The sequence below is a fragment of the Amphiura filiformis genome, chromosome 15, assembly GCF_039555335.1.
Source record: "Amphiura filiformis chromosome 15, Afil_fr2py, whole genome shotgun sequence".
NCBI classification, from domain to species: domain Eukaryota; kingdom Metazoa; phylum Echinodermata; class Ophiuroidea; order Amphilepidida; family Amphiuridae; genus Amphiura; species Amphiura filiformis.
The window spans coordinates 55,484,859-55,510,017 of NC_092642.1; the positions used below are offsets into that span (position 1 = coordinate 55,484,859).

A 25,159-nucleotide genomic window follows, 5' to 3' on the forward strand; every position below is an offset into this window, starting at 1 on the left:
TAAAGTGTATGTAGGTGGGATGAAAAGCCGACGATCAATTGAAAATTTTGACCTTTCGTATTGAAGATATGGATTTTTTTTCCCAAAACACAAAAAAAAATTAGGTCTTTTTGGGAAAAAAATCCATATCTTCAATATGAAAGGTCAACATTTTCAATTGACCGTCGGCTTTTTCCTCCCTGCTACATACACTTTAAGAATATATCATTAGATTTATATAATTTACTTCGAGGACTGTTATATATCAAAATTTGAAAAATATCAAATTTTTATAATTTGTCATAAAATTTGTATTATATTGTGATTTTCAAAAAATGAAAATTATTTGATATCAGAAAGACATGCTTCGTATTCAGAATGCAATTCGATAGGTCTGAGGTGCTCTCATGTCCCACAAAAAATACTGTCGAAACGCAATAAACGCTCATTTTAGATCCCTTAAGAATGTTTAATAAAATATCTCTATGTCCATATCACATCTGACAATTAAAATATACACAAAATGAAGGCATTTATCTAAATTAATACACATTTGCATTTAATCTCAAATAAATAATTCGTTTAGTTTCGTATACACCAATCCGACAGCCAAATCATTGGCCCTCTATCGCCGCCGCCATGACTGCGGTGTTCCCGCGAGGTATTTAACACTGACAATCAGCTGATCACTGCACTGTACACCGCAATACAACACCAGTACAACAAGTGGCAATTTTAACTAATTTGTAACTTTCATTTTCATGAGTTTTATCTAATAATATTTCATTGTGAGTCAATCATGTACACGTAGGAAGATGATGTTCGAAAGTGACCTAAAATTTCTGATGAGGGTTCGTAAATATTTTAACATTGATCAATGCAAAGAATGCCGAAGTTTTGTCGAAATCTAATGTGTAGGCCTATCTGTTGTTTGTGTAAACACGGTCTCTGTCACGTTGGTTACCTTTACTTGTAATGAGCAAAACTTTAAATCATGTGATATTTATATCCAAGAAAACAAATGATAAAGTTTCATCAGCTTACTCGGTCAATCTCTCCACGATTTTCTTGGCGGAGCGTATAGCGAGGGCCACGCTGGTGAGGGTCGGGTTGCTGGCCGTGCCGGTGGGGATTACACCGTTACCACCCAGGCACAAGTTGTCTATTCCCCACACACGGGAGTATTCATCAACAACCGACGTGCCGTCATCTTCCTTGCCCATACGTATTGTACCCTGAAAATATATACATTAATATGGACGATTATTGGGCAAAATGATGACCATCGAATAATAAAGATCGTACGTACGCCCGTCTATTTAATCAAAATTACTTTCCTATGACGGATCAATGTCGCTAATATTATTTAGCCAGTATTTAAGACTCTGAACGTATAACATGAACGCGCGGACAACGCAGAAAATGCACAAGCGTTTTGCACTATATTATTATATGAGCTTGCGGCCTAGATATGTTTTAAGCCTTGACAGGCTGGGGGCCAGTTTCAAGAAAAAACATCAAGGTCGTAATAGATTTAAAAAAATAAATTCACCATTCTGTAGAGTGCAATTATGGCCGAATATAAATTAAAAACTAAAATCGACAAATTGGTATAATGCCAACAACTAAGTGGCATTTCCTTACTATCAAAAACATTGAAAATGATGTCAAAAACTATTAAAACACGATTTATTGCAATGGTCCATATTTAGAGGGTCTACGCCGAAACTTTCCATTTTGGTTTTTTTTTAATTTAGTAATCACCTAGCGTTTGTAATGTTATTTTGGTTTCAGTAAGCTAATATAGCTACTTTCTTGGTTAATATACCGATACTGATACCAGATGATTAATTATCATTCTTCGGATCAAAACAATTTAAACAATTGATTTTAATTTTATACGGCTTGTAGGTAACTAACCATGACATGGAATGCCTTGCCGTGCGGCATGACCTGAGGCAGGGAATCTGGCATGAATCCGCCTACGGCGGTGGCCGCCCGGATCATGTCCTTCATCATGGCGTGACTCAACTCCTTGTCTTCATCTCTGTAACATTACCATAAACAAAGACATTTAAAATGTGAGATTTCATAATCATGTACACAATGATATAGGAACAGATTGCACTACTTCGCACAAAGCTATCACATAAAGTATGGCCCTGTGGACATAAAGATATCAAGATATTAGTTGCAATAAATGTAATATTATCATAAATTGTGCTTGTCCTCAGGGCCGGATTTACCATAGGGCCAGATGGGCCCGGGCCCAGGGCCCCCAAATTGCCCTGTGCAGTGTGCATCTTCCATTTTAGCCAAAAACACTATGTTTTGGGCCAAAAATTTTGCGAGCTTCGCGCGCACTGGCCTGTTATATAGCAAAATCAACTTCAATTCGGGCTAAAATAGTCTGAATTGAAATTTTTCGCGTGCTTCACGCGCAAATGTCCTAGTAAAATCTACAAACTCCGGGCCACTTGAGTGCACATGCCTTCCTCACGGTGCGTTAGGGGCCTCCAAATTTTGGCCTGGCCCAGGGCCCCAAAAAAGGTAAATCCGGCCCTGCTTGTCCTTACTTCCTTTATTATGATCTACGAGTTTTAAATATTTTATAAAGAACCAGGATCAATTATGTCTACAATAGGTAATCATGCACACACATGGATATGCTTGTAGCTTTCCATACGCCGTTATTGTACGCCCGTCTAGCTATTCAAAATCACTCTCCTGTGATGTATCGAGGTCGCTAGTATATTTAGCCAGTATTTAAGATTCTGAACGTACGACATGAACGCGCGGACAAAACAGAAAATGCACAATATTTATACGTTTTGCAATATATTATTATATGAGCTTGCGGCCTAGATATGTTTAAAGTGCCAAGTTTTTATCGTTTTTTAGCCAAATTTGGGAACATTTTTCAAAAATTAGTATAATTTCGGGTCTCTTTTTTAAAGTCCCAGCCGCACATTCCCACCACCCAAACCAAACATGAGCATCTATGTCAATTATAAATAATATAAGGTTTAGTATATGTATATTTTCTGCGTTTAATTCTAATTTCAATAAAAAGAGATCAAAATATTTACGTTAGAGTGACATTGAAGGTGGGTTGTGGCATCCCCATGCTGTCCTTGATAGATTCAGAAAATGTGACGTAGTTTTCAGCACGCGGCGTCATTATTCCAAACCACCAGAAGTCGACGACAATTCGGCTGTCGATGTGTGATTGGGCATTTCCATAGGCGGTGTTCACTTGGCTGTGCCATGGCCGGGCTTCTGATACTGGAATGTATAACTAGAAACAAAACCACGTAATAAATCGCTACACCCCGTCCGTGTTTAGCTAAGATAGGCAATAATTGACAGCAAATAGCCTAAAAATGCATTTGAGAGTGCGTCCCATTATTGTTAAAAATCAGTACCCGGTTGATAGGTTATTAAAATAAAATATAAAATTGTGTATAGTTTGTCATGTTTGTGCGAGGGTTAGGCGCAGAAAAAAACACACGACCCGTTTGCCGGCCCTGTACAGTGTCCCTGTTTGCCGGTAACTTGTGGGGGTGGGTGCGCGCACGGGGTGTGGGGTGTGCGTGTGTGGGGGGTGAGGGCGGTGGTGTGGCGGTGGTTAATAATACGAATGGACAAAAATACTATACTTAATTGTTATTATATATTGCTGACACGGACTTAATTATATCTAATATTCATACCTGGGGGTCAGGATCAGAGAATTTAAATGGCAGTGGATCCTGTGGGTATTTCTCGCGGTGTTCCTTTGCACTTCCAGCAAATCGTTGGTCGGTCTCCACACTATCAATGAGGCTCTGTTTCATCACCACCTGCAATTAGCATTGACAATGGTATAATGAAGTCCTACTTACTACTCAATACTAACTTTTAAAACACATTTACCATATTAAATAATTTAGAAATTATATATTGTGGTTATTTTTTTCTTTTGTGTTAATTGGGTTTACGATTTTGATACGATCAATTCATAGTTTTGAAACACAAAATCATTTTGTTCTAGTACTTTGTCAGTTTAAACTTTTAGAAAAGCTGAATTGGATAAGATGGCATTTGCCTTACAATTCAGGCAGAGTGGTGTGAAAGATTACAAATTAACAAGGGTGGTGATTACTGAAACATCTTAGAGTCAAACTGAGTTTCGAGATTGTGAGAATTTGTGAAATTTGCTAGTAATCACCATCCCTGATTGAACAACTTCACCAGGATAGTAGACGTACGGTATACAAAGTCGTATTTCGTTGAATCTGATCCAGGAAATGCACTTACTTGTGTACGTTTCAGCAAACACTGTTTGCCTTTATCAACACTTGATGATGAGTGATTGCTGCTGGTGACCGATGATAGATGTATTTCCAGCGCAGGTCGTGGTCCGGGTCGTGGTGTTGCCAGGTGATTTTACATCTGGGGATTTTCTTGATCCTATTTTTAGAAACTCATCAAAACTGTGAGATAATTGATACTGTCCTCCATCTGTGTTGATGGTTGTGCCCATCCTCTTTCCAATTTCATTGCTGTTAAGATATTAAACTTCTTCATAACTCTGGACACCCTTTCCGTGACTCATTTGACATACGGACGGTACCATCACTGGTATGGCTCTTAATTGGATTAAAAGCTATCTACAGAGCAGAAACTTTCGCGTTTCAGTAGGTGCTGTATCACCTGATAAATATGAACTGAATTACGGTCTACCGCAAGGATCAGTCCTTGGACCACTTTTCTTTATTCTTTACACTTATACTGCATTGGATATATTATCAGAGAGTTCGGGATTTGCTATCACATTATGCTGACGATGTACAGCTGTACTTTTCCTTTGACCCAAAGATTGCTGGTGCTGCTGAACTTGCCTTATCCAGATTATCGTCTTGTATCAATGCTATTTGTCAATGGATGATGACGATTTTGCTGAAGCTTAATGACTCCAAAACTGAGTTTTTTGTAGCAGGATCGTCTCATAATCTAAAGAAGTTACAGACTGTATCTATCAAAATTGGTAATATGGACATTAGACCCTCTTCGACCATTAAGAACCTTGGAGTCGTCTTGAATATTGATTTAAATAACGGTTGTTTGATGGGATCATTTATTAGATTTTCAAACAAAACATCATGTATAACCAAATTTTAGACTTAAACAGCTAAAAGTGATATAGTGCTATTATGTATACAGATGCTTTTGAGTCGTTCTCAACTCAACGGATATAAAATGTATCTATTAATGACAAAATTGGTGGCGCTATTTAGTTACTGGAAATTGCTCTTTCAAGCTTTTAATACAAATAATAACTTTTATTATTTGATAAAATATGTTTATAAAATTTCCTTGTTGCTTGTTTCACCTATTCCAGCTGTTTCAATGGCAGTATTAACCACCTACCTCTTGCAAATAAAGAAATATGATTTAGGATAAATAGCGCCATCTATAGTTTGCATTTAGTTAATAATGAAGCCAATTCTATATACATCAAACAGCCATATATGTTATCTTCATATTTCATGCAAAAAATTTAAAAACTTTAAAAACCCGACACATGTACCTGACGTAATTTCAACCAAGCATTTCACTGTTTCGTAGTGAATGTGGATGTGGATGGCGGCGTCCTACCATTCACACTACAGTTCATTCATAAAAATATCAAACTCACTCGATAGTATTGACCATAAGGTATATTCGAGCCAAATTTGGACGCCATCCGGGTATTTTGCCTTCATGTGCAATATTCATAAATATACCACAATAATACCCATATTTGGCAAACCATTACACAAATATTATACACAACTGCGCTAGAAATACGGTGTCATTTTTGATACGGAAAATAGGTAGCTTCTCTTTTGATGTTTACTGAGGTATAGAGAGTGTAGCCTTTAACACGCAAAATTGGGAAGGCTATTTAGCATAATAAAGGGTTAGTTCCCGATACACTGTGGAGCAAGGAAAGTGGTTATTTGCATAGTAAATACACTATTAAATCACGGCGAGATGTAAATTGGGTGATGATGTCACAGCTCATTAGAGTTTGTCACTCGCTCTATTGCAACTTGTTGTGATGGTAAATGAGGCTATAGAACTAAAAAGAAGAGAGGCACCACCATGAACAAAGATGAAGGACATTGTCAATTATCTCACATTTTTCGATAATTTTCTAAAACTGGGATCAAAAAAATCCCCAGATGGAAAATCAAATGGCAACACCAATACCTGTGCTGGATATACATCCAGTGTCGGTTGCCAGTAGCAATCACTCATCATCACGTGTTGACATCTCAACATTGTGTGCTAAAACGTACACAAGTATAGGGAGAGCGTGGCGCAATGGTTAGGGTACTGCCTTTAGTGCATGAGATCCCGGGTTCAATTCCCGGCGGTGGCGATTAGCCGGGATATTGACTTGAAAAAAAAAAGTCTGAAATTAGTTGGCAACTTCTGTAGATTAAATTCAGACTTCCGCTCTCCCCATGGTTCATTTAGAATTGGGTAAAAGAATCATGAAAGTACTCCGTCCTTCGGAGGGGACGTTCAGCCGTCGGTCCCGTGTGCAGAGAGCCATACCTGTACATGTATCTCGCAGCCAGTTTCGAAAAGAGTAGGTGTTAAACCCTGACTGTTCCCAACCCGACCCGGTGTTCAAATGGACCCCAATGGAAATAAGCTTCAATAGAGGCTTTCTTGGGTTATCCAGGGTTGTCAAAACCCGAACAAATCAGATCAAAATATAAAGTGCGATTTATGGATCCGATCGAACGAACTTTGTTTACTGAATCACTAGCTCTGTTTACACTATCTTTGGAAATTATTCTCGTTATACCAGCTTATACCTGAGTGAATGTGATTGGTTGTTCTGACAGATAATGTCCAAGAGCCTTCGGTCGGATTCCCGAATTGAAGAGGATTTGTGGCGTCAAAATAGCGCCAGCAGTCACCACGAATTGATTCGCATGCATACGAATGAGTTGATCTTTCTGCAGATCGCGCACTACGGCATAGTCAATTTTATCACCATCAGATGTTAATACCAACTTCTCTACCAAATGTTGAGCCTGAATATACAAAGAATATATAATATACTTACTCAATTGAACATTCATTCATTCATGGTTTTTTCATGGTTTATTAAAAGACACAGTCGCTGCTAAAAAGCTGAATTGATGTGAAATTTACATTAAAAAATAACAAACACTGCATGACATATAAAATACAAAGAAACACCCCCACACCCCTCACACCCCCCCCCACCTACACACCCCACACACAAAGCACACATATTCGACCAAGGGGCGAGACCTCCTCTTGCAACCAAATCCCAAGGTAAGAAAAGTCCGCAGCTGAAAGTGCAGACAACATGACCTGAGAAAAAAGTGGAAAGTAGGTGGTCTCGCCCCAGGACAAAATCATTGAAATAAGTAATAAACAATAAATATCTTCACCGACTGTGGAAATTTCATAGTGAAATAATATCGTAGAGCATTGAAATTGCATGGACAAAACAATCTCCTTGCATTATAGCTACATGGCCATAACAATCATCTTTGCCATTTATCTCAAAATTTACCCAATATGTGACTCAACCCCTTTTTATGTCTTCACACACGATTTTGTTGGCAACAACTACTGTGGGGCATTAGGTTACACACCACTAATAGACCTGGGCGATGCATGGCAATACAGCGAGTAACTATTTGTTTGTATGTCATTTAAAAAGACTGCTTTAAAATCACTGAAATTGACCCAAGTTATATAGCCAAAAAAGTACATTTTTGGGTGTGATGCTTCGAAATGGTATATTTTCTCTCATTATATGACATTTCTGGTGTAATATCATCCGCACGGCATCAGTTTTTAGTAAATATTCGCCCTACCATATTTAGTCTAATTTGGCGGTATTTTGTGCCAGCTCACGAGTTTTAGGTTTTTCCAGGCATCAGGGGAGCTGCCCTATAAACCTCATTATTATTTATGATTTACATAATAGAAAGCATGGAATTATAGCTCTCTTTTTTGACCAATTTCGAGAAGAAGAAAAACAAGAAATGTCCAAAGGAACGTCTTGATGTATGATTTGCTTTCAGAATGGCTTCAAGTTACGTGTATTTTATTGCTAAATGGGGTTAATTTTGGGTCTTGAATAGACCAAAAGGAAGATGCAAAAAAATATTGGAGCCCAGCAGGGGAGGCGGACTTCAATATTCCATTGGTGCTGATGAAGGGTACGGTGCGGAGGGGTGAAGGGACGCGCACATATGTATTGTCTATTTCATGCAATAAAGAAAACGTGTGTACCTATCATGGACCACCTCACCTCAACGCGCCTGCCAACATTGTAGGCCCAATAGACCCACCCGATAGAGTCTATATATGACCAACGTATTGTAGTTTCTTGTGGTTTTACCCCCCCCACATGATGTGAGAGACTCTTTACACTATCTCTCTCTCTCTCCCCACCCTCTCCCTCTCTCTCTCTCCCCCTCTCTCTCTCTCCCTCTCTCTCTCTCCCTCCCTCTCTCCTCCCCTAGAGATCGCCAGGGGGTGTCGAACCCCCGCATGGCGAAGGCCCTGATAGCGGAATATGTTTATAATTATTAACAAGTGAGAATGTCTACCTTGAGAGTGAAGCGTGACTTGCATTCTGAATCGTCAAGTAACGGGCCAAATATGTCGTCACTTCCGGTCCAGTGCACAAAGTCTGGGTTATCCTTTAAACGGTAGCCAGCAAAAGGGATGTTCTGAGGGCGAGCGTCTCCTTGTAATTCATTGAATTCTGCCTAATAATGTTATGGATGGAAATAACAAATAAGATTAAACTCCTTTCTGCGATCAAGTCATGGTTTAAATATTGGTACTGGATGAATATTTTGCAGTATTATTATCTTTTGCAGATGCTTAATTTATACTTTATAAGCGAATATAGATGACATGATGCTTTCTAACGCTATCACCAGAGTTCGTCATTTTGTTCTAAAATTATATAGAGGCCCACATTCTAAAGAAATCGAAGTTGTATTTGAAACATAATTATATAGGCCTACCAACGCTGCCTTTGGTGAATGTGGTAGATTTCCAATTTATGTTACTTGTATGATTCGTTGTGTTAAATTTTGGTTTCAACTTCTAAATACGAGGGTTGGTCAATAAGTCCTCGCAACTGCTATGTATTTCCGCTCAAGCATGACTTTGATTACTGTTACTTATCATAAATACAAGTTTGTACCTTTGTCTTTCAAAACAAATGTGCAATAGCGAGGTTGCATACTTGATGACGTAATCTCATTAGCATAAACACAGTAGCCTGTGAACACTGCATGATTTATGGTGAAAAGTAGTGGAGAAAATAGCGAGCCAAATTGAGATAATTCCAAATATCTTGAGAATAAAAGTATGGAATCTGGCGCGGTTTTGCAATTTTGTAGTTGATGCTATACTCTTTTTGGACCTATACCATTTTTATTAAAGATCAGTGATCATGTTGAATATCTCCACTTTTAAGTAGGCTTTGTCAGCCATTGGTTCTTTACGTAATAAGAGATAGCAAGATTTATCAACGACAAAATTTAACAAATGGTACCTGATTGGATTGGGTAACTACTGATTATTAAAAAGGGAGCTTCCGGTGAGGAAATCACAAACATTTCTCTATTAATGAACCCTTTGTTTTCAAAATGTCATGTTTTTGTAATAAAAGTAGCACACCATAGAGAGGCTCTAGATTGAATACGAATTGTGAATTTCAAAAGGTTCGTTTAATTTTAGCATGAGACTCAGTATAGCAAACACTCACACTGTTACTGTCCCGCAATATTGTATTTAGTCATATTTTTAGCGCTTTCAAGTTTTGATGAAACTTTTAATCATATATACCAGCAACGCATGCGCATATTTATATTTTTATTGTAACAATTTCTATTGTCCTGAATATGCAATGTTCATATTTTTGGTATTGCGCTATATCAAGCGCCGTTGTTATGTTATGTTATGTTATGTTATGTTATGTTATGTTATGTTATGTTATGTTATGTTATGTTATGTTATGACCTCTCACACCATACCAATAATTATATTTGTTTTTGTGTCATTTTGCAGATAATTTTGATTATTGTGTCTACCTTGAGTGCTCGTCTCTCATGATTTTCACACCATTTTTGGTTGTCGTTAAGGCCTATTTTTGATGCATTTCAAAGACGGTCCCTTTCTTCATCTGTTAATGGATACATTTCTTCTCTCACAATTATCAAGTGAATATACTCAGATTACCTCAGACAAAAATAAGGCTTGTAAACTGCTTTGGTACTTACTTATGCTTCTTTTACACGTTCCTTAACTACAATTCAAATTTCCCGCCAATGTTGACAATTGTCAGTGCATATATAGCAGTGACTTTATGCAAATGAGGTTACGTAATTCAAGATACTCGAATAGAAACTGTCGTGTGTTTTGAAAGACAAAGGTAAAAACTTGTATTGTACAGTCATCAAAGTCATGCTTGAGCGGAGATGGTAGCTGCGAGGACTTATTAACCAACCCTCGTATGGACAATAACAGGTATCCAAAAAAGTGATACATAATGTCATTTTATCTTGATGACAGAGGTTCATCAACCTGTGTAATGCATGTTAAAATATTCTTTTATTGCATGGCTTTGGCCATGTTTGGTACAATCAAGGTGTTGAAATGAATGTCTTTTTATGTACATAAGACTTGAAGATGTTGCAAAACAAAACTGGTATTCTGAGGTAACTTCACTTGATAAGTTACGAACTTATTACACTTTCAAGAGTCAATTGACTCCTGAAAAATATCGTTTTGATGTAAAATACGCCTCATATAGGCTTTTGAAAGCTAAATTAAGGCGTTCTAGTTATATTCTTAAGATTGAAACAGGAGCAGGTAGAAGACTGAAATTGGATTTGGAGGACCGGGTTTGTGATCTGTGCAGGGATATGGGAATATTGAAGATGAATATCATTTTGTCATGGTCTGCAAGTTTTTCGATAATATTCGTCAAACATATCTTCCATTCAGGCACAGATCCGAACAGTCCCCCAAAATTAATTTCTCTCATGAGTTCTGATACACCACCTGACATCATCTCTCATTATTTGTTTTTCACGCCATAAAACTTCGTGAAATGATTGAATTTTTGTAATTATATCTCCATGTTATTCATATGTCTTCCTCATTATGTAATCACTATATTTGTAGTGCTAAGGGCCAAGGGCCTATATGTACAAATAAAAGTAGAAGTCAGGTCATTTCAGGTAATTGAGGTTTTGCGTAATTTCCACATGACGTCTATGGCAAGCTAAGCGGCTCAGAACGTGGGACTAGCTACGCGCAGCTTCTTTCTCGTTACGTGCAGCTTATTAACCAATCAGATTCGCGGTTTTAAACACGTGGAGCTGATGTAAACATCCTCTCTCACAAATATTACGTTGTTAATTTTTGTAAATGAAAATATCTGTAGTATATCAGCAAAAAATGGTATAGGTGCTATTAAAGTAATATCTGAACAGAATGATGATTGTTCTATATTTAGGGGGCTATCATTTCTTCGGAAGGGATCCCAAATATAGGGGTCATACCTTTTTGGAAGGAAAAATAAGGGGAGGGGTCATAAATTGATAATGACAAAATGTAGGGAGTCACAAAATGACTACAGATAGTGTGTTTATTGTATTCAAAAGGACTGATTTCAATACAATTTTAGCCTGTCTAGGGGTAAGGTGTATCGGTGGTGGGAGTCGGGGTCATAACATTTTGATGCCGAAATAGTGAGGGCCGCAATTTATTGACGGCGACTTTTTGTAAATTTAGGACCCCCCCCCCACCCGTTCCGAAAAAAATGATGACCCATTTTACTCTCTCCATATTTACACAGTGGCATGTGATATCGCTTTCCCTGCAATATCTTTACACAGCGCTTTACATCAGTAGTAGTTGTTGTTTGACCTTCAGATTCCCTGCACCGCTAATACAGCACGAGTATAAAGTTACTTGCTATTAAACACGGTGTAAACTTGGAAACACTGAATAAATATGCTTTGTGTCATTTTAGCCAGGCATTAGCAACATGTTCTCTTGACACGTGCTGTGATTTGGCCTCCTTTACCCGTTCGTTATCTATGCTAATTCCGTAAATTAATTACAAGATAATAATTGTGAAAGAGGATACCTATAACTATACTACGCGCAGCTAACGACCCAACCACGTGATTAAATTTGACTATTTTGATTGGTCAAACAGCTGCTCGTAACGAGAAAGAAGCTACGCGTAGCTGTTCCACGCTTTTGGCCCCCTTGGCTTGCCATAGACGTCACCGTTTGTCTATGACGTCATGGTTACCATATGATGTAATAGTCACAAGTAAAAGACAACAACGAAGCCAAAGATTCTGAAGTTGATAATTCTGAATCTGAGGAGGAGTCATCGGATGAAGAGACAAGCGATGAACTGGTACGTACAACTTCGCACAAGCCATGGAAGCCACTGAAGAGATGAGAGCTGAAAAATATGAGAAGTACATTGCTGAGGGTTTGGACCAAGAGCAGGCTAAGGAGAAAGCCTACACGAAGACCTTGTGGGCTGTTAAACGTGTCTTTTTAAAACATTTTACCACATTTTTATGGAATTTTGCCCATTTGAATGATGATGACCTGTATCAAGAAATCACGGATGAGCTTGAAGACAAAATGGACAAAATTCCATAAAAACGTGGTAAAATGTTTTAAAAACCTCAATTACCTGAAATGACCCGACTTCTACTAATAAATCTAAACTGAAACTGAACTACAGTACTTTGGTTTATATAATTGTTTGCATGTTTTGTTTTGCTATCAGTGCAGGTTCAATTACCTGCAATTTTTCCTTGACAATCGTGTTCCTGACGGAGTTTTGAAAACTATCCCTGTTTGTCAAGAGAAGTTTTTCAGCTTCGTCATAGAGTGATAACCACTCCTCCCCGGATATAATATCTGACCTCTCCACGGTTGGATGATGACGTGGTGTGGAGCAATACCAAAGAGTTCCCATCCCACCCACAGCATAGGTTACTGCAGCACCATCAAGGTTAACTTGTGGGTCCTGATCCGGGTTCTGGTTATTCTGAATATAGCTGTAGTTTAAAGGAAATATATTTTCAATTTGATATTAAGGCCACCTATACTGTTGGACCCCCGATGACCCTTTTGACTTTTTGACATGTTTCCATCATATCGAGGATTCTTTTTACCACGTTTGAGCCCAATCGGGCATACATAAACGTTTGACCCCATGCGACCTTTGACCTCGAGTGACCTCGATTTGATTTTGTTCATGCTCCCATCCCATATGATATGGAGAATTACTTTGATCAAGTTCAAGCACAATGCGGCGAAGTTTAAAATTTAGCCCTAGATGACCTTTGACCTCGGATGAACTCGATTTAGATTTTTTCATGCTCTCCTAATACGAAGGATTCCACCCACCAAGTTTAAGCCCAATTGGGTTTAAATTTAGCCCCTATATATGATCGACCTGTGTCCTCGTTTGACCTGGATTATATTTCATACATATATTCCACTCGTATCGAGGATTCAACCCACCAAGTTTGAACCCGTTGAAATTTTGACCAAATTTACCAAATTAAGCCCTAAATGACCTTTGACCTCGGTTGATCTCGATTTCATTTGGCACATTATATTTACCTCGTATCGAGGATTCTACCCACCAATTTAGAGCCCGATCGGACAAATTGTGACATTTTGACCCTCCAATTTGGTGACCTATGACCTTCGAAACCACCCGTCAACATGCTTTTTCTGACACTTTAACCTATGTCGGTATGTCCCAAATATCGGATTGATGCGTCGAAGCGCGGCGAAACGCATAACTGGACACACAGAGACCGCTCATTAGTAGGCCTATGTCAGATTTCTTTCCGATAATTTTGTATTAATGTTATTTACCAAAAACAACAACACTGGCATACCCCTTATAATCACTGGTGCTCAGTTTGAATGCTATTGGATCGAGCGACGGAGTTGTCGCGTTATTGGTCGGTACTGACGCTATTAGAAGATGTGACGCCACCAATGGATTGAATTTGTCTCTGTTGCGCTGATAATACGCCGCGTTCCTCAGGTTCGCCCCTGCTCGCTCAGAGTGATACGCTCCTGCTTCCAGCATGCACACTGAACACCCATCCTGGACCAATTTTCGAGCAAAGGTCGCGCCGGCGGGTCCACTTCCGATAATCAGGACGTCATGACACGCTGACCTAATTTGATTCATTCTGTATTAAGATAACATAATGGTAAAATTAAATTAATTTCCATATTGAATATTTAATATTGAGTAATTATGATAAGTGTTATGGTAATTATCAATATAAATCTGATCACTTATTATTTGTTGAGTAGTGCACATAGGCCTACCTTTAAAATCGTCATCAATGCCCCTATATAAATTCAGCAATGAAGCCAAAAGAACCAGCTATGTCACGATTTAGGGGGAATTTAGTATGAGGTTTTCATTTCTAATATTTTTCCTCATAATACAATGAAAAACAAAAGCAATAGCATTACAAACCCTAATAAAACAAAGTCAAACATAAGAATTGTATTATGAGGAAAATGATTAGAATTGAAAATAAGCATCTAAAAAGTCATTCTTATGTTTGACTTTGTTTTATTAGGATCTGTAAATATATTTCTTTTGTTTTTCATTATATTATGAGAAAAATTATGAGAATTGAAAATAAGCATCTAGAAAAAAGTCATTCTTATGTTTGACTTTGTTTTATTAGGATCTGTAAATCCATTTCTTTTGTTTTTTATTGTATTATGAGGAAAATTATGAGAATTGAAAATAAGCATCTAGAAAAAAGTCATTCTTATGTTTGACTTTGTTTTATTAGGATCTGTAAATATATTTCTTTTGTTTTTCATTATATTATGAGGAAAATTATGAGAATTGAAAATAAGCATCTAGAAAAAAGTCATTCTTATGTTTGACTTTGTTTTATTAGGATCTGTAAATATATTTCTTTTGTTTTTCATTATATTATGAGGAAAATTATGAGAATTGAAAATAAGCATCTAGAAAATAGTCATTCTTATGTTTGACTTTGTTTTATTAGGATCTGTAAATCCATTTCTTTTGTTTTTTATTGTATTATGAGGAAAATTATGAGAATTGAAAATAAGCATCTAGAAAAAGTCATTCTTATGTTTGACTTTGTTTTATTAGGATCTGTAAATATATTTCTTTTGTTTTTCATTATATTATGAGGAAAATTATGAGAATTGAAAATAAGTATCTAGAAAAAGGTCATTCTTATGTTTGACTTTGTTTTATTAGGAAGTATATTTCTTTTGTTTTTCATTGTATTATGAGGAATATTATGAGAATTGAAAATAAGCATCTAGAAAAAGTCATTCTTATGTTTGACTTTGTTTTATTAGAAAATGTAAATATATTTCTTTTGTTTTTCATTGTATTATGAGGAAAATTATGAGAATTTAGATTTACAACCCTTATAAAGAAAGTCAAACATACGAATAACTTTCTTTCTAGATGCTTATTTTCAATTCGCACAATTTTCCTCATAATACAATGAAAAACAAAAGCAATAGCTTTACAAACCCTAATAAAACAAAGTCAAACATAAGAACAATTAAAAAAAATATATATATTTCTTTTGTTTTTCATTGTATTATGAGAAAAATTATTAGAATTGAAAATAAGCATCTAAAAAAGTCATTCTTATGTTTGACTTTGTTTTATTAGGATATATAAATATATTTCTTTTGTTTTTCATTGTATTATGAGGGGAATTATGAGAATTGAAATTGAGCATCTAGAAAAAAGTCATTCTTATGTTTGACTTTGTTTTATTAGGATATGTAAATATATTTCTTTTGTTTTTCATTGTATTATGAGGAAAATTATGAGAATTGAAAATAAGCATCTAGAAAAAAGTCATTCTTATGTTTGACTTTGTTTTATTAGGATCTGTAAATATATTTCTTTTGTTTTTCATTATATTATGAGGAAAATTATGAGAATTGAAAATAAGCATCTAGAAAAAAGTTATTGTTATGTTTGACTTTATTTTATTAGGATTTGTAAATATATTTCTTTTGTTTTTAATTGTATTATGAGGAAAATTATTAGAATGCAGTTTAATTTGTACATATCAAATGAAACAAAAAATTATCCCTGCTGCTGAAATGGAATCGCCCTCGTGATGTCACGCGATGTTTCCATGGGAAGCCAATTGGGTGCCTTGTTTGGTATCAGGCGGGCCAATCACAGGCAGCCTTGCTTGGAGCCGTCGGTGGCCATTTTGTTAGCTAAGGCCATTCTCTGTCAGTTTTTCAGCAAGAACGGATGCAGAAATTTTTTATTCAACTATAAGACAATGAATAGGCCGTCACAGCTTACAAAAAATGGGTAGTGGTGAATCCAACGGATGTGGACACAAAACACATCAAGGATACCTCGAATATGAACAACTGGAAAGAAAAAAAGCAAGTAAGCTTACAGTTTACAGCACATCACATCACATGAAATGAATTGTGACGGTACAATGAACAGTCCGGAGTTGTTTGTATAACTCGATAAAACTTTCGTGGTCGATTGTCTAAACAGTGATTTGAGGAAGTCATGCATGTACGAGTACTATTGATTGGGATTGCCGGACTGGTGGTATGGAATAATTCTAATGTGTTGAAATATTGTAAGAGAGACTACATTTATCCTATGCTTGTAAGCGGTGACAACAGCAATGACAGCCGATGGCCAAATAGAGTATTTGTATTTTGCGTCAACAGTGAATAACACGGTGAGAAATTTGCTTTCAAAATTGTCAAACGTGGTCGTGTACATGTATACATACTGTATGTACATTATTAATGGTAACATAGACCACTGAATCACGGTAGTATATAACCCGGGGGGTCACTGGGTTATCAGGGGTTTGTAACCTCATAAATATTTATAAATCATGCAGGTAGGAGAATGGAAAACGCTTGAAATTAAGGAAAGCAAAGTTTTGAACCATTTCTATGTTCATCATAATTATATTGGGCAGTCTGAAGGAACACATTATGTTTCTGTTCTGGTTTGAAATTGAAAGTTGTATAACAAAACGGTTCAAAATTTTTTGTTCTGAATTTGAAAAACTCTCTTGGTATTTAATAGCCATATGAGTGAATTTAGCACATGTTATCATCATGGGGTGGACACGTGATGCTTTGTCTTGGTAAAATTATAATAGGTCTTGTCATCTGAGTGAATTTAATCGTCATTTTCAAAATTTGTATCGCAATCATCATGGCATTGGACACGTGATGCTCACTCTTGGTATATAAAAGCCATATTGGTGAATTTAATTGTCAATTTCAATCTTTTGGCAACATGGTTCAAACATTTGTTCTGAATTGGAAAATCTGTCTTTGTACATAATAACCATATGAGTGATTTTAATTTCAATACGTTTAGCGCAATCATGATGGGCGTAGACACGTGATGCTCTCTCTGGGTAAAATTATAATAATAGTCATAATATGAGTGAATTTCATGGTCAATTTATCGCAATCATCATCATGGCCGTAGACGCGTGATTCTCTCTCTGGTATATAAAAGCCATGTGAGTGAATTTAATTGTCAACTCTATTTAGATAAAACGAATCACAACAAAAAAGAGTAACAACGCTGTCGTCTATGTCATTTATGAACAACAAAACGGCCTTTAAAAATAAATAGATAAATAAATAAATTTTAAAAATGAATAAAAATGGGTTTAATTATGTGTTTTTGATATTTATTACAAGTTCAATCCAAGGTTGTCGGAGTTCAAATAGATTAATAAAGGAGTTGAATTGTCGAATATATTGGATGTCATTTATAGACAGGCATGAATTATACACAAAGTAAAAGGGCTTTCTGGCAGAATTTGCTTCTCTTTTTTGTGTCTTTTAATTCACTGCAGGTCATGTGGTTACTTCGAGACAGGTGGTAGAAGGAGGACATCTTGCGGGATCTGCAACAGAAAGCTCGTAATTACCATGCCTATGACCGTGGATGGAGTATATTTTGAATCGTAACCTGGCTCTATGGGGAGGAACTATCGTTGTTAGAGCACGAGCTTGATGGAATCGGTAACTTCTCTAATGGTGAAAATTTTTATTGTGTATAACAGCTAACTATATTGAGAGCATTGTACAGATAACGAAGAATCTTCACTTACATTAGATACAGTGTATCCTTCAAATGGAGTATTGTTGCACCTTAATATGGCGAGGAGGCGAAACAAAATGCTAGTGGTGAACGGGAAGATTATATATTATACAGTTCTTCATGCGAGTAAAAACAGCATAAGCAATTATGGAAGCTGTATGCTAACAAGTCCATGTCAAAAATGCTTCTACGAATGGAGCTGCAATAAAGAGGAAGATCATTCCATAGCTTGATGGAAATGTCAAATTTATTTTGTACCACTGATTGGGCTTATATTATTCTTGGGCAATATGTCCATGTCAAATAATACAAGAAACAGATGAAGGAAGCGGTTGCAGGAAACTGCAGAATTATCTTGGTGTCATCAATGGATCATTTTAGTGATAAAATGTCAAAAATGCTTCTACGAATGGAGCTGCAATAAAGAGGAAGATCATTCCATAGCTTGATGGAAATGTCAAAATTTATTTTGTACCACTGATTGGGCTTATATTATTCTTGGGCAATATGTCCATGTCAAATAATACAAGAAACAGATGAAGGAAGCGGTTGCAGGAAACTGCAGAATTATCTTGGTGTCATCAATGGATCATTTTAGTGATAAAATGTCATACATTAAATGCTGAAGCGATCTGAAGGCAATTGAAGTGAGTGGATTTATCTCGGAGTAGCTAATTAACCAAACTCGTTGCTGCATGAATTATCTTTTAGGTGTCATAGCACATCCGACAACTTGACTTTTGCTAGTTGGAGAAATAACGGCAAACTTTTGCTAGTTGGAGAAATAACCCCAAATTCTATGGGGTAGAATTCAAAGTGAAGTGAAATATCGGTCATCATATCAAACTTTTATAGATGTTCATTATTAATAAATCAAGGGAAATTTGTGTATTTGCAGATAGGGGTGCGCAGGTCCAGAGTCCGAATAAAATTTATTTACTGGGGAAAAAATTATTCATCAATTAAATTATTGCAAATTGGCAATGTTTTCAATCAAATTACCTTTTACACTATACGTTTTGTCACCTAACTATTCTCCGACACAGGTTGGGGGTAGTCTGTTAATATAGGCAGACGGATTGTATAAGGCAAATATTTTTTCCGTATCTATCAAACAAAGACTGGATCTTCATTATCATCAAGTTAAACATGTGTGTGTGATTAAATGTTGTAATAATTGTATCTATCAAACAAAGAGAATAATTTGTCATTAATTGAAATACAGTATCATCTATTATGGCATACTTATAATTTCACCGCCTCGTAAGTTTCGCTTATAGACTGTAGGTAGTTACTAACAGAGGCATAAGGATATGCATATAACATATTACATATAGTTAATGGCTACATTGAGTAGAGTGATTATTATGAAATTATCAAAACAAATTCATGGTAAATGATTTCGTATTCGTATCTATCAAACGAAGTCCAGAACTCTTGTACATTATTATTATGTTTTCATGGTTTTAGTATATTAAGGTGTGTATATGAGTTCTATCATGCGTATTTTTATGTATACTATTTTGTTCAGCATGTAGGCCCTATTTTTAATTTTTTTTTTTATTTTATTTTAGGGTGTAAATTTAAGATTCTTTTCAGCGCCGCGCCTTAAGGATGTTTTTTCATCGTGGGGCGCTTTATATATCCTATGTATTATTATTATTATTATTATGTCTTCGTTCTAATTACGGCAAATTAACCTTTAAAATTGCAGTTAAATTAAGCACATTTTGTCCCAGTAGATATTCACTGATAGACCAGGGGGAGTCATTTAAAGAAGCAAAAAAGAATTTCATATAACATAATTAATGTACATTGCTATAAGAGTGTTATCAAGTTTGGTAAAACAAATTATTTTTTTTGTACCTATCAAACAAAGAACAATTCGTCATTAGTATTAAGTTTGGTAAATCAAAGTTATGAATTTAAACGTACTGTAGGACAGATTCGTTCACCATGTATGGCAAATTGACCTTATATAGTTTCATTTATCGGTAAATTGGTCACTAAAACATTTGTCCTAGTTGGTATGTACAAATAGGCTATGTGTAGTCCGAAACAGACGGAAATTCATAGATTACATGTATAGTAATGTTTTTCGGTATGTCAGTGTTTTAAATAGGTTATCACCTAGTTTTTACTCCTGAAGCAGAAGGAAATTCACAATTTTTACAATGGTAACTCGTTAATAAGTAATAGTAGGCCTATTAAGCTACTAAAACACTCATTCATGATAATTGACAGTGGTCAAAATATGAGAAGTAGACACTCACTCGACAGTAGCATAATTATCTCATCTCACATGTTCAGAAGGAAGGAAATTCAAATAATTCAAAACAATCCTTTTGAAGTTATAATAGTCAGTGGGTTTTGTTGTTTTTCTTTTCGGGGTTTTCTCGTACGTGAATGTACCAGATGGCCAAAACAAAGCATTGGCAGGCATTCTTTTCCACTAGTACTGCATAAGAATGCTCACTAGGTAGGACTGTTGATCCAATCAGTCAAGTTAAATCCTAAACTTTTAGCACCAACATTCGTCACCACCAACAATGGCAGGTTTATAAGTTGGGACAAACTATTTTAAGAACACTATAATGGAGATCATAAACAAGGCAGGGAACGACAGCCAAGAGCTCGCCTTATTTGTAAAGCATAAAAATCTCGAGGGGGGCGGGGGGGGGTTTGGCAATTTCCTTGCATGTGATGACAAGGAACTTGGGTGGCAGTTTTTGGATCATTTTTCTAAAATGATCGATTTAATGTACAGAATTATACATGTACTACATTAATAAATTCGATTTAGTAGTTCCAATATCCGGAGGTATCTACCTACTGGGTATTTGGCATGGGTATATTTACCGATGTCCACTATGTAATCTGAATATGAATATAATAGGAAAATGAGAAAGGTATCAGCCATTTAATTTCTTTTGACGCGCTAGATGACTGCCTAGCGAATTCATGTAAGTCCGCGGCATTTTATATTCTCTCCATTGGTATTATGGAGCTTTTTATTTCCTCCTCCGAGGAGATATCGTGTAGAGGATTGCCTAGCGAAATATTTGTCCATTGGTATATGGAGCTTTTCCTCCTCGATAAGGAGTTGATCGCTAGATGAGTGCCTAGCAAAATAGTTCCCAGTGTGTTAAGGGGAACTCTTGGGTTATAGGCGCAACAAGCTTCCCAGTAATTGTTGGGAGGCTCGGTCGGGTATTTACTCCGTTCGAAAAAGTTGTCCAGAAATCATTATTATTTGGCTGATTCCAGGAATTTTCTAAAAACATTGCTTGAATAAATTATGCGTTCTTTCTGAATGGCTGACCAGAGGCCCAAATTTTGGCGTATGTGTTTTCGTCATTTCAGTGTCTGGGGATAATGCAGTTTAATTTGTACATATCAAATGAAACAAAAATTTATCCCTGCTGCTGAAATGGAATCGCCCTCGTGATGTCACGCGATGTTTCCATGGGAAGCCAATTGGGTGCCTTGTTTGGTATCAGGCGGGCCAATCACAGGCAGCCTTGCTTGGAGCCGTCGGTGGCCATTTTGTTAGCTAAGGCCATTCTCTGTCAGTTTTTCAGCAAGAACGGATGCAGAAATTTTTTATCCCACCCACCACTCCCCATATGTCATAATTGAGATCTGTTTAAAATTGATTTCAAGAGTTTGATAGTGTGTCATAAAATTTGAGTCTCGCAGTAGTGAGACAAGTACATATAAAGTGTCGGTCTTCAAATTAAAAGGTAATGAGGAATGAGATGAAATACGAAAGAGAAAGGAAAATATATTCGATTGAGAGTTCTTTGAATTTGAATAATATTCTAATTACATTGAGGTTTTTGAGTTACATAGGAGTATGACTATTGTATACGGGTGTGAGAGTGTGCGTGGGTAGATCACTTTAGGTTCAATTTCTATCTCAGCAACACATTCTATTCTGTTGCGCAGTTGTATTTTCTGAAATTCTATTTGTATAGGTGTGTTCACTCTAGTGTGTCTTCAGAAGCATTAACAAAATCGATACAATTGGTACCACTTTCAGTCTTAGGTGGTAATGCCCTTCAGTCTTAGGTCGAGTAATTTTATTTATAGCAGGAAGGAAGGAATTAACACCAGGTTGGCATGGGATAGCTAGACAGGGGCCAAGTACTATGCCCTCAGATTTTTCTTGTTCATCAAAGTATAAATAAAAATGAAATATTGGGTTCAAGTTTTTATGAGGTTGCGCAGCCGGCTGGTTATCGCGTTAATTTCTGTTAAAGGCTGCCTTTTGTATTAGACATGATATCCTAGTTATGTATTCGAATTCATAAATGTGCAGAGCATGGCACTGTGTTTGCTTGGCGTTGGCAGCGAAAAATAATGGGTTTTGCAATTAACTCCTTCAACATGTTCAAACAAAAAATCGGGTTAATGGTCCACTGTGGTGAAGAGGCCTCGACCGTAAAATTCAGAGGCTCTTCAAATAATCGCAAACGTGGATCTTGCGGTATTTATTATGTATGTATGTATTATTCACTGAGCGTGTTTGTAGAGAGCCAGCTTATCAGTTAGGCGCTTATCACCGTAGAAGTACTTCAAGATCATTTGCCAGTGCAGTGTGGTATTTCCGTGATAAACCACTACAAGCACGCTCGTAATATCATTATGCATTTAAAGTGCATTTTGGTCAATCATACATAGTAATGTTATTCTAATTTAATTATATTGATTTAATTGTTACTGCCTAAATGTATTGAGATTTATTTATATACCAATCACTCTTGTTTACATTTAATTTTATTACTTTGTTGAGCTATTAGTATCACTTGTATATTGATGTTGATGATTGATGAAAACGAAATATGAATGAATGAATTTACTAGCAAAGGAAATGAGGGGATCAGAAATAGCTTATTCCATGGTACAGGGTACGGATGTTAACAAGTAGTCCTTGTGGCAGTTTTTGGATCATTTTTCTAAAATGATCGATTTAATGTACAGAATTATACATGTACTACATTAATAAATTCGATTTAGTAGTTCCAATATCCGGAGGTATCTACCTACTGGGTATTTGGCATGGGTATATTTACCGATGTCCACTATGTAATCTGAATATGAATATAATAGGAAAATGAGAAAGGTATCAGCCATTTAATTTCTTTTGACGCGCTAGATGACTGCCTAGCGAATTCATGTAAGTCCGCGGCATTTTATATTCTCTCCATTGGTATTATGGAGCTTTTATTTCCTCCTCCGAGGAGATATCGTGTAGAGGATTGCCTAGCGAAATATTTGTCCATTGGTATATGGAGCTTTTCCTCCTCGATAAGGAGTTGATCGCTAGATGAGTGCCTAGCAAAATAGTTCCCAGTGTGTTAAGGGGAACTCTTGGGTTATAGGCGCAACAAGCTTCCCAGTAATTGTTGGGAGGCTCGGTCGGGTATTTACTCCGTTCGAAAAAGTTGTCCAGAAATCATTATTATTTGGCTGATTCAGGGAATTTTCTAAAAACATTGCTTGAATAAATTATGCGTTCTTTCTGAATGGCTGACCAGAGGCCCAAATTTTGGCGTATGTGTTTTCGTCATTTCAGTGTCTGGGGATAATTGAAAATAAGCATCTAAAAAAGTCATCCTTATGTTTGACTTTGTTTTATTAGGATATGTAAATATATTTCTTTTGTTTTTCATTGTATTATGAGGAAAATTATGAGAATTGAAAATGAGCATCTAGAAACAGTTATTCTTATGTTTGACTTTATTTTATTAGGATCTGTAAATATATTTCTTTTGTTTTTCATTATATTATGAGGAAAATTATGAGAATTGAAAATAAGCATCTAGAAAAAAAATTTCTTATGTTTGACTTTGTTTTATGTTTTATTAGGATCTGTAAATCCATTTCTTTTGTTTTTTATTGTATTATGAGGCAAATTATGAGAATTGAAAATATGTATCTAGAAAAAAATCATTCTTATGTTTGACTTTGTTTTATTAGGATATATAAATATATTTCTTTTTGTTTTTCATTGTATTATGAGGAAAATTATGAGAATTGAAAATAAGCATCTAGAAAAAAGTCATTCTTATGTTTGACTTTGTTTTATTAGGATATATAAATATTTTTGTTTTTGTTTTTCATTGTATTATGAGGAAAATTATGAGAATTGAAAATGAGCATCTAGAAAAAATTCATTCTTATGTTTGACTTTGTTTTATTAGGATCTGTAAATCCATTTCTTTTGTTTTTTATTGTATTATGAGGAAAATTATGAGAATGGAAAATAAGCATTGAAAAGAAGCATCTACAAATTCTTATGTTTGACTTTGTTTTATTAGGGTTTGTAAATCTAAAAAAAAATATGAGAATTACAAATTTATTGAAAAGTTAGAATCTTTATATTAAGTTTTGTATTTTGTCCTTTACTTTATCCCGCATTATACGGTATATTGTTTAGTGTCTCAAATGAGTATGAGGTATTAGGGTTTCTTTTCAAAACATGTCCGGTTTTTTTCCGACCCTAAATCGTGCCGTATCTAAAAGAACACGTGCGTCGCTTTGCTGCAACAATTATTGTGTTATACTTTTAGCATCGCCAATTCTATGGGTGTCATGGCGAAAACCTTTCTACTTCATACTTGTGCACAAGACTTTAGCGTTGTAACTTCAATCATGCTTCAATGTATACACAAAACAGCTGCTCGAGGCAACGAGGTATTATCAAGGGGGTGACACTAAATTCACGGTTGTTCTATTAGCAACGCAAAATCTATGAAAAATTCAGCTGGTTTACTAGCTAGAAAGTGAGGCCAGTTATCGATCCGTTATAGCTCGTTATGAATAATTCATGTTCGACCCCTTGGATCATGTTAATTGAGTTTGGCAAATAACAACGTTGTTAGTTTTGCGAACTTTGCCTGTTCAATGAGAGTATAGCGCGCCCCC

General features: G+C 36.1%; 1 protein-coding gene across 1 annotated transcript; it reads right to left on the reverse strand.

Annotated features, from left to right (window-relative positions):
• Positions 1-491: 491 nt before the first annotated feature.
• On the reverse strand, positions 492-24,925 carry LOC140171849 (uncharacterized). Its single transcript, XM_072195177.1, has 10 exons — positions 24,753-24,925; positions 14,422-14,468; positions 13,977-14,279; positions 12,863-13,121; positions 8,616-8,777; positions 6,834-7,055; positions 3,693-3,821; positions 3,069-3,277; positions 1,900-2,026; positions 492-1,214 (listed from the first exon to the last, which is right to left on the reverse strand). Exons 3-10 carry the CDS (start codon positions 14,276-14,278, stop codon positions 1,020-1,022), a joined length of 1,605 nt encoding a protein of 534 aa, XP_072051278.1. The 5' UTR covers position 14,279; positions 14,422-14,468; positions 24,753-24,925; the 3' UTR covers positions 492-1,019.
• Between the last annotated feature and the right edge of the window lie 234 nt (positions 24,926-25,159).

What these genes read in the sequence shown, in the direction of transcription:
- LOC140171849 (XM_072195177.1), bottom strand. Translation starts at nt 14,278, where the DNA reads ATGAATCAAATTAGGTCAGCGTGTCATGACGTCCTGATTATCGGAAGT. An exon ending in TTGTCAAGGAAAAATTGCAG is followed by an intron (nt 8,778 to 12,862) that starts GTAATTGAACCT and finishes TAACATTATTAG; the next exon opens with GCAGAATTCAATGAATTACA. An exon ending in AGTCACGCTTCACTCTCAAG is followed by an intron (nt 7,056 to 8,615) that starts GTAGACATTCTC and finishes TTGTATATTCAG; the next exon opens with GCTCAACATTTGGTAGAGAA.